The 11,190-nt window shown below is 35.5% G+C and overlaps 1 protein-coding gene across 1 annotated transcript; it reads left to right on the top strand.

Moving 5' to 3' along the window:
• The first annotated feature begins 3,999 nt into the window (after positions 1-3,999).
• On the top strand, positions 4,000-10,559 carry SLITRK6 (SLIT and NTRK like family member 6). Its single transcript, XM_065902035.1, has 2 exons — positions 4,000-4,459; positions 6,838-10,559. Exon 2 carries the CDS (start codon positions 6,861-6,863, stop codon positions 9,387-9,389), a length of 2,529 nt encoding a protein of 842 aa, XP_065758107.1. The 5' UTR covers positions 4,000-4,459; positions 6,838-6,860; the 3' UTR covers positions 9,390-10,559.
• Positions 10,560-11,190: the final 631 nt, after the last annotated feature.

Genomic DNA, 11,190 nt, shown 5'->3' with positions numbered 1-11,190 from the left:
AATTTTTTCAAGTAGACTTTACCTCATTATTATTTTAAATAAATCTTAATTTGAAATAATAAATGTTTATAAAATTTATATAATTAGTGCACAAGATCTCTATATATCTATACATTTAGATATCATTTGCAAATATTTGTAATATCCAATCTCAATTGTATTATCATGAATTTGATTGTAATTCCCTGAGAATACAGAGCAGATAGAGCCCACAATAATATGTTTCTCAAGGATGTGTATTGCGCTTTTCTTTTATGATAATGATATAGGTACTTTAAAAATGTTTGCTTAGAATAATTTCTTTAAATTCTTTCCTCAAAACTTACATTTTTTTCTTAAAAGTATGAAATCACCAATACATATTCAAAGTCCGTCTGTAGTATTATCATCCCGAAAGATTCACCAAATTTTATACATTCTAACTTCAGAGTACATAAATATGACTCAGTCTACACCAGTGGCTTCCTCGGTGGCTCAGTGGTAAATAATCTGCCTGTCAATGGAGAAGCCTCAAGAGACGTGGGTTCCATCCCTGGGATGGGAAGATCCCCCGAAGGAGGAAATGGCAACCCACTCGAGTATGCGTGGAAGGATAAACCTGTAGAGGAGCCTGGGGAAGGTTACAGTCCATGGGATCACAAAAAGTCAGACACCAATGAACACACAGGTGCAGACTATACCACACTTGGTACAAAAGACTACTCTCTTCAAACCTTCCATTCTCTTAAGTTAAAATAAATTTGACATACATCTTCACTTTACCACTTAAATGTGGCTCTGAAAAAAGTGGGGAGATGTTCGGAGGTAGAACCAGACCTAAACAGAATTAAAAAATCTCTCACTGTTATTTTTATTTTTCCTTTTTCCGGTGAGCAATCTTGGATTTTCATTCTCTTTGTTCCATACACATTATCAGTCTGATAAAATATTCTTTCATCTGGTTTGTCACGTTGCATTTGTAAGATGATCCCCTCCGCTACCTATTAAGCAGGGAAGGAGAGGCCTTCTCCGCAGTCCTGACAGTGAATGAGCTGTGCTGCCTTACATACGCTGTCACTCTAAAGGAACTAACACAAACTGGTATATTTCGTCTGACTGCTTGGTACTCTTCACTGTGACTAGAGTACTTTCTTGTTTACTATTTAAGATGCACATTCTAAAGAAGCATAACTTAGAAGATGTCATTAAAAATGATTATACCTGAAAATTTTCCAATATGGAGTCACTAGGGGTGAACTACATGGAAAAATTACCAACACTGAGTGTTTATTATGATCCCTTAAATTTATCATTAATACTTGGAGCAAGCTACACTGGGAAAGTACTTTTCCACGTAACCATTGGAAATTAAAAATGTTGCTAAAATAAATCCCATGGAGGAGAGCATGGCAAGCCACTCAGGGTTCTTGCCTGGAGAGTCCCATGGACAGAGGAACTTAGAGGGCTATGGGCTGGTCCTCAGGGTCACAAAGAGTCGGACATGATTGAAGCCACTTAGGATGCATGCATACAACAATAATTAACACACTGGCCATGAGCATTTTGGAAAGGATGGCTGCATTATTGACTGAGTGCAACAACTGAGGAATTACAGTTAACAAAAGATAGAAATGCATGGATTTAGCTATTAGGCTTTGGTAAAGAATCTGCCTGCAATGCAGGAGACCCCAGTTCGATTCCTGGGTAGGGAAGATCCCCTGAAGAAGGGAGAGGCTACCCACTCCAGTATTCCTGGGCTTTCCTTGTGGCTCAGCTGGTAAAGAATCCGACTGCAATGCAGGAGACCTGGGTTTGTTCCCTGGGTTAGGAAGATCCTTGGGAGAAGGGAGAGGCTACCCACTCCAGTATTCGAACCTAGAAATTCCATGGACCATATATTCCAGGGGGTCACAAAGAGTCAGACACAGCTGAGCTACTTTCACTTCACTTCACTTCATTGTGAATGTGCTAAGTTGTATATTATTAAGTTTGAGGTAATACTAAGTAATGCATTATCAATATTACTCCTTTGAATTAAGTTAAAAGCTACAGAATGCTTCTCAAACAGAATGCTCCCAACAAAGAGCATTGTTTATGTTTATGTTTATGTTCCCAACAAAGAGAGTTATTTCAAGGGCTTTTATTCACTTCTTTCCCCCTGACTATTGTGTAGTTAACCAGTAACTTACATATGAAAAAAAATAACATGTTACATATAGGTAAAAGGCTCAAGATAAATAACATCAAATATATGCTAGGTATACATCATGAATGAATCCAGCTGGAGAAGATATTCAATTTACAAAAAACTTCATTCCAGTTGTTCTCATATGGCTGTTTGAACAGCTTTTCCACCACAGAATGTACTTCAGAGCTTTTCTCCTGTGATTTTGCCTCTAAAACCTAAGTGAATGCATTTGGAGAATTATGTCTATAGTGTTGGGAGGGAAATTATTCTAGTTCCCTCTTTCTCACTGATTCTATTTTTCGTCACCACCTATCTAAAGCATTAGAATGATTTAAGTTAACTTGACCCTCAGCTAGCAGTAGACTGTGCCAAAAAGTAATTCGCTTCTTTTATTCCCTTTATTATCTCATTCCTTATCTTTACTCTTTTCCCACACTCTCATCCATATTATAATCTCTATCTTAAAGCACAAAATGCTATTAAAATAAAAGATGAACTTAATGCTTGAGAAACTGTATAACATAGGAAACTGAGAATATTAGAAATTGCCTTAAAATCCTTAGCTTTTAAAACAACAACTTCACAGATGTGAGAACTTTGTGAATCTAAGTGCATTAACTGCAGACAATCATTAAATAACAACCTAATCTTGTATTTTCCTATTTCGATAATAAAAACTGCATAAAATCTCTTTTTTAAAAAGAATAGCTGTTGCTGAAATGGAACCTAACAAAATATAGGTTACCTCTAGAACCTATAGGCAAGAGAGTTTCTAAACATACACTGTTTCAAAATGAATCAATGACAGCATTTAGTATATTCATTTTGGCTGTGGAAAAAGTTCAGGTCCTTGGAATGTAGGTAAAGAGGAGTGATTTTTAAAACACAGGCCTTTGGGGAAATAAAGAATCTGACATTTGAGAGTTTCATTGGTGATAATTCAGAAACTCTTAAGAGCTGAACTAACAAGTAACTTATTAAATATTATATCTTAGGAAAAAAATGCTCCCAGAGTTAGTATTATAAAAATCACCAGATTTATTATAAATAAATAAATAATAAATCACCCGATTGATTATAATTGCTATATATTGAAATCACTACATGATGAAAATGCTTGTTTCATTTTATCTGGAAAGACAATTTCATATTTTTGAGACTGATAAGTTGTTTTCAACTAAAGAAAAACCATGTGCAATGAAGATTCTTGCATGCATTTTTAAATGATCATATTTTCATTCCAAATAAATACTATCTACCTGAAAAAAAAAAAGAATTGCATTTCTAGTCTCATAATTGAACACTAGCTGTAGGGAAAGAAATAATGAAGTATAAAAGTTAAGAGTCTCAGACATGAGGCTTTAAATTGCTTTTCAAAAGGTAAATACAAAACTACAAGTATTTCAGTAGAGCAGTTCATGTTAACATTTTAAGATTTAATTAATACACAATTTCAATCTTAAGTACCAGTTAAAAAATAAAACTGGAGCTATAGGTAGCAAGGTTGCAGTTTTTCTGAACATGTATGCACACAGTACAATACTGTGCTAGATGAGACTTCAGTATAGTGTATGATTTAGTCTGCTGTAATAACAAAATATTACTAAACATATGTCATTATTTGCACCAAAATTCACTTGCACTCTATTTGGCATTTAAAGGGAGAGGAAGACCGCTTGCAGGAGGAGGAGTTGAGTCCCAAGGTGGAGCTGTCTCTAGTGTTAAATGACACTGGCAGATTAAAGCGCTCTGATGGGGAAGGGCTTAAAGGCTGAGTCAAAAGCCAAGAAGTCTATTTACGCCTACCTCCCAGCCCTTGGCAATCTGACTAATAACAAACTGAGCTAACAAGAAAGACTAGAGAGGGAGGAAGGAGAACAGTGCTGCAGCTTGGATCTACAGCCTAAGAAAGCAAGAGTGATCAATCCCAGCTCTGTTAAACACCTTGTTTATTTACTGCATGCAGCAGCTTGCAAATGGTTAACTATATGCAAAAAAAGTCAGCATAGCTGTGAAGTATGCCGTGAATTTTAATTGGGGAATAAAAGGACAACTGCTTCAGGATGATCTAGTGTGCAGTCTGCTTGAAATGTTTTCAATGAAATGCTCAGCATTTTGTCTTGGACCAGAGGTTTTAACTTTATAAAGCGATGGAACTTGCCAAAAAGTGATATTTGAGAAGAAAGAAGACAGCGGTTGGTGTTTTCTTTTTTAATAAAGAAACTGAATTTACTTTGAACATCTCTTCCAGCTGTGCATTACAGATAACGTCAGGAAGTCTCTGCTTTACAGGTAAGATGAATGTTTCCAGGATTTCCTTATACCTATTTTTGCATTATTCTAAAGTGATTGAATTTATGTTTGCTTCTCTAAAAAAAATAACTTTGCATTAAAGGATATCCAGTTTCTTTCCTGTTCACTGGCACAACTAATGCAGTAGCAGATGCCTGTTTTTCTGTGAGCGGCAGACATCTAGACTAACAGCTGGCTGTAGAGAAGAAGTAAAATAATCTGCCACTACTTCTTTACAGCATGCAGCTTGTTATTGGAGACTAACCTATGTGTGCTCTGTGAAGGAGAGATTGCTTCCAAATACCACTGTTGAATCTCAAATACAAGCAGAATATCAAAAGATTCTTTGTATACTGCATACCACTTTTACTTTTTCCCGACTTGAAAATATGTGCATGGAGATTTTCTTACCTCTTTAACACAGTATCTCTACACTATCAATATAGAACCACTTTTAATATTTATGTGCACTTCCGAAAACATTAGAAACTGTTCCCTACTACATTTTGAAGAGCATAAAATGCATCTGAGATAAAAATAACAAGAGATTCTCATCTAGAAGTTATTCACTATTTTCTTAAGATGGATTGCCTGGTGAAATAAAGAGTATTCTTTCTTGGTCATCTATGGGGAAATATGGAGATTAGCTGTGAATCTAATCCACAAGTTGAAGACTCCAACTCCAAGCTGCTTGATTCTAAGCATAGCCCTCAGAGCTGTTTAAAATCAAACTATTTCCCTTTGGAAACATTCAGTCAGCTAACTCCCCCTTTATATAGAAAGGCACTACTCGGTCGGTTCATGTCTTTGGTTGTCTTCTACCTTCCAGAAACTTCATACTATACATGTTTTCAATAAGACTGTGTATTTTCATGGAATGGAAGTTTACTTTTGAGATTATAGATTGGGTTTTAGAATGTATTACCTGATTGTGAATTTTAATTAGATTCAAAATTACTGTTTACATCCTATCCAGACAAATGAAAGCACCTATCATTTCCAAAATTTGAATAGTTACAAGGTGTGGTGTTTGTTTACCTTCGAATTTAGTCTAAATTTAAAATGCACTATTTGAAAGAGGGTAATAAAATTATATACATTAGAGTTCAAAGTATTAACCACACCACTGCTGTTATTTTAGAGTTAGAATTTCTTAAATTGCTGTTTCAGATCCATATATTAAATTTTTAAGGAGTTGGAATATGTGATGTGTTATCCTGAACTGTCACTTTTTATTTACCTAATTAGCGAGATCTTCAAATATTTTTATAGAGTGAAGTTTGTTTCAGAGTTCATTGTTTGCATCATTAAGCCTTACAATAAAGATCAACTGCTTCATTATGAGATATTCAGTGCCCTAAAGTCTGGTTCAAGACCTCATTAGGAAATCATTTGTTAGAAGTTTATATGAGGTATTGTTCCTTCTTTTGTAAGAGCCAGAAATGTGTGTCACAGGTCAGTTTTTCTTCTTTAGTTTTTATGATGTTAACCTTATCCACAGAATAATTTAAAAGTAATGGTGAATATTTCACCTCTAGAAATTAAAGTGTGAAATTTGAATGGACACCTTTAAGCATATATATCTGATACTTAGGCTTATACAAACTACCCTAGAGAGCATAGGTAAAATTCTTTTATAAAGGTTTACTTTACTACATAGACATATTTTTCCCAAATTTTTTTATAAATAATAGAATTAATATATTAAACCAAAATCAAATCAGGTTAAACACAGAGTTATTAGATGCTATACTGTGATATCCAGTTCATAAATAGAACTAAAGGAAATGCATACATACAGTCTTTATATCATTTCTGAATTTCCTACAGGTCTCTCTGCTTCTGGCTATCTCTAGAGGGGTGGGAGGTGGGAGGGAGGTTCAAGAGAGAGGGAACTGATTCATATTGATGTATGGCAGAAACCAATGCAATATACTATAAAGCAACTGTCTTCCAATTAAAAATAAATATAAAAAAAGATTCATCTAGTTAAAGGTAAAAAAATTAAAAAGTTAAGGTGTTCTCAAATATACACCTTTGCATCATATCAAGTTATCAATGGTCCATTTAGCCAACACCCCTCATATCTGTTAAAATGCATTAGTTGATGATATGAACACAAATTCAAATACTGAAGTTATCCTTGACCTAAATTTCAAATTGTTATCATAATGCAAGTTAAAAGCAAAACAAATCTCCTGGTCATAATATTTGTAAAAAATAAAAGAAAATGTGGACTCAGCAATGCACTTATATATTTAAAATAATCAATATTTTGCCTATTAGGGGAAAACCTATCATTTTGAAAATGTCACATCCATCTCCTCCCTGCTGCTGGCCACTAAAGCCCATTGCTATTATTGCATTTTATTTTACAGAATCAGATCCATCACATGACAACATGAAGCTCTGGATTCATCTCTTGTATTCATCTCTCCTTGCCTGTATATCTTCACAGTCCCAATCTCCAATGTCCTCTGCCTCAGCCAGAGGTTCTTGTGACTCTCTTTGCAATTGTGAGGAAAAAGACGGCACGATGCTAATAAATTGTGAAGAGAAAGGTATTAAGAAGTTATCCCAAATAAGTGTGCCACCATCACGACCTTTCCACCTAAGTTTATTAAATAATGGCTTGACAGTACTTCATTCAGATGACTTTTCTGGGCTTACCAATGCTATCTCAATACACCTTGGATTTAACAATATTGCAGATATTGAGACTGGTGCATTTAATGGCCTTGGCCTTCTTAAGCAACTTCATATCAATCACAATTCTCTAGAAATTCTTAAAGAGGATACCTTTCATGGACTGGAAAACCTGGAATTCCTACAAGCAGATAACAATTTCATTACAGTGATTGAACCAAGTGCCTTTAGCAAGCTCAACAGACTTAAGGTGTTAATTTTAAATGACAATGCTATTGAGAGTCTTCCTCCAAACATATTTCGATTTGTTCCTCTAACACATCTAGATCTTCGTGGAAATCAGTTGCAAACATTGCCTTATGTTGGTTTTTTAGAACATATTGGCCGAATATTGGATCTCCAGTTGGAGGACAATAAATGGGCCTGCAATTGTGACTTATTACAGCTAAAACTTTGGTTGGAAAACATGCCCCCACAGTCTGTAATTGGTGATGTTGTATGCAACAGCCCTCCATTTTTCAAAGGAAGCATACTAAGCCGGCTGAAAAAGGAATCGATTTGCCCCACTCCACCAGTATACGAAGAACACGAGGATCCTTCTGGATCATTACATCTGGCAGTAACCTCTTCAATAAGCGATAGTCGCACGTCAGCCAAGACCACGTCTCTTTTAAAACCACCCACCAAAGCACCAGGTTTAATACCTTATATTACAAAGCCATCCACTCAACTTCCGGGACTCTACTGTCCTATTCCTTGTAATTGCAAAGTACTCTCCCCATCAGGACTTCTAATACACTGTCAAGAGCGCAATATTGAAAGTTTATCAGATCTAAAACCTCCTCCACAAAATCCTAGAAAGCTTATTCTTGCAGGGAATATCATTCATACATTACTGAAGTCTGATTTAGTGGAATACTTCACTTTGGAAATGCTTCACTTGGGAAACAATCGTATTGAGGTTCTTGAAGAAGGATCATTTATGAATTTAACAAGATTACAAAAGCTTTATCTGAATGGTAACCACCTGACCAAATTGAGTGGAGGTATGTTTCTTGGTCTCCACAATCTTGAGTACTTATATCTTGAATACAATGGTGTTAAGGAAATATTACCTGGAACTTTCAACCCAATGCCTAAACTGAAAGTGCTCTATTTAAACAACAACCTCCTACAAGTTTTACCACCACATATTTTTTCAGGGGTTCCTCTTACGAGGATAAACCTTAAAACAAACCAATTTACTCATCTACCTGTAAGTAATATCTTGGATGACCTTGATTTACTGACCCAGATTGACCTTGAGGACAACCCCTGGGACTGTTCCTGTGACCTGGTTGGATTGCAACAATGGATACAAAAGTTAAGTAAGAACACAGTGACAGATGAAATACTCTGCACCTCCCCAGAGCACTTACACAAAAAGGAACTGAAGGCACTCAATAGTGAACTTCTTTGCCCGGGTTTGGTCAATAACCCATACCTGCCAACGCAGACTAGTTACATCATTGTCAACACTCCTACAACCGCAACTACAGCTGACACTATTTTTAAATCACTTACTGATGCTGTACCACTATCTGTTTTAATACTAGGTCTGCTGATTGTATTCATAACTATTGTGTTCTGTGCTGCAGGGATAGTGGTTCTTGTTCTCCACCGCAGGAGAAGATACAAAAAGAAACAAGCAGATGAGCAGATGAGAGACACCAGCCCTGTGCACCTCCAGTACAGCATGTACGGCCATAAGACAACTCACCACACCACTGAAAGACCCACAGCATCGCTCTATGAGCAGCACATGGTGAGCCCCATGGTTCATGTCTACAGGAGCCCATCCTTTGGCCCAAAGCATCTGGAAGAAGAAGAAGAAAGGAATGACAAAGAGGGAAGTGACACAAAACATCTCCAAAGAAGTCTTTTAGAACGAGAAAACCACTCCCCACTCACAGGTTCAAATATGAAGTACAAAACCACAGACCAATCCACTGAATTTTTAAGCTTCCAGGATGCCAGTTCATTATACAGGAACATATTAGAGAAAGAAAGGGAACTTCAGCAACTGGGAATCACAGAATACCTAAGGAAAAACATCGCCCAACTTCAGCCTGATATGGAGGTACATTATCCAGGAGCCCAAGAAGAGTTAAAGTTGATGGAGACACTAATGTACTCAAGGTCCAGGAAGGTATTAGTGGAACAGACTAAAAATGAGTATTTTGAGCTGAAAGCTAATTTACATGCTGAACCTGATTACCTAGAAGTCCTAGAGCAGCAAACATAGAGTTTGAGGGCTTCTGCAGAAATGCTGTGATTCTGTCTTAAGTCCAGACCTTGTATATAAGTGCCTTATATGAATATGTCATCAATCAGAGAACTTAAGCACAGCAGCAATCCTGTGGGAAAAGAAAAAGAAACTCAGGGATCACTGGGAGAAGCCATTGCATTGTCTTCAGGCAATTTTGTCTATCCCCAATAAAATAAATCCTTGCATGCAAATCATTCAAGGATTACATTAATATTTTCCCATATAAGTAAAATATTTCATAGATGTCCTCTTGCACATCTAAAAGGGTTCAATATTTAACCCTTAATTTCTTGAGTTATATTACCCATGGATTAAATAGAATTGGATTTTTGTCATTTAAAAACTATAACAGTAAATATAGTTATAATATGTAAAAAATGTTTGTTTATAAAACCATTAAATGTACTTACAAAAGTGTAAATTGTTAGATACACCAACTTTTCTTGCAATAAAGGCAAAATGAACTGGAACTTTAAAATTAACAAATAGTCATAGAAAAGAAAAAATGGAAAGTTGAATTACATAATGAGTGGCTCAAAACTGAAACTTCAAGAATTAAAAAATGCCACTGATTGCTTTCTGAGTTTAAAAATAAGAATGATTAACAGTTCAGGTGGAATGAGGAAGAAAACATTTTGGTTTTTATGCACATTTTGTGTGGACAATCTTCTTGTTAATGCTGCTGTGAACTAAGGTATGTCATTTGTGCTCAAAGTTTAATTCTTACTCTTGGGATATTTTGAAAATGCTACTGATATTCAACTGTAAATATGATTAGTGCATCTATTAAGTTTGGATTCTTTCATAGCATTAATCCTTTGTAAATTTGAATACCAAGATAGAAATATGTTTCTTGTGGCAAGTAATAATTCACTGGTGTAAAAAAGTAGGAAAATTATTTTATTTTTATTGATGTACACTGATAGATGCCATAAATTAGTAGCAAAAGGCACGTCTAAGGGTAAGTGGTTTAAGTTGCCTCAAGAGTGGGACAATGTAGCTTTATTTTACAAGAAAGTATAGCTAGATTTTTATGAACTATTTATTCTGTACAGTTTTGTATATTTTTGGTTCACAAAGGTAATTATTCTTGGGTGCCTTTCAAGAAAATTAAAAGTACTGCTCACTACAATAAACCTAAAATGAAAACCCTTTTTTAATATGTGCTTTCTTCAATTAGTCTGATCTGTAATCAGTCCAGTCAGGATTAACACATGCACATTCATGCAGGCACTCAGACACAAACACACAAAACAAGATTTCTATTTATTGTCACCCACACAGAGCATTTTCTTTCCCATGTGTGAAAAGGCCTTTCAGTGTCACGATGTGACTGTCATGGAGCCCAACTAAATGGCCCATAATTTTCCCTTTCTGGCAAATCATTTTTCTACTTAATACAAGTAGAAACAATTTAATTTTCTTCTTTCTGGTTACAGAATAAATTATACAGAAAATTTTCACAAGGCAAACTATAATTAATCAAGGTATTTTAGTTCTGTGGTGTTCACCATTCAGATGCATGCACAGGGTTAAGAAGGAATATATTTTCTATTAGGAAGGAATTTAATTTACTTTATACCATTTTAGTGATTCATGAATGTTCTATTAAATGAGTTGGTTTTCAACACTCAACTGTCTGCATGACTAGCTAAACATACTTTCTTTCTTTGACTATGAATGAGAAGACTCCCCTTTTAATAAAAGCAGTAGGAGCCTGTGTGGCATGGTATGAAGAGCAGTTATGGGTCTATTATGACATCATATCACTAGGTTT

This window comes from Muntiacus reevesi, chromosome 11 (genome assembly GCF_963930625.1).
Source record: "Muntiacus reevesi chromosome 11, mMunRee1.1, whole genome shotgun sequence".
NCBI lineage: Eukaryota > Metazoa > Chordata > Mammalia > Artiodactyla > Cervidae > Muntiacus > Muntiacus reevesi.
The sequence above is the reverse complement of the archived record's forward strand: the minus strand, read 5'-3'. Positions and strand labels throughout refer to the sequence as shown.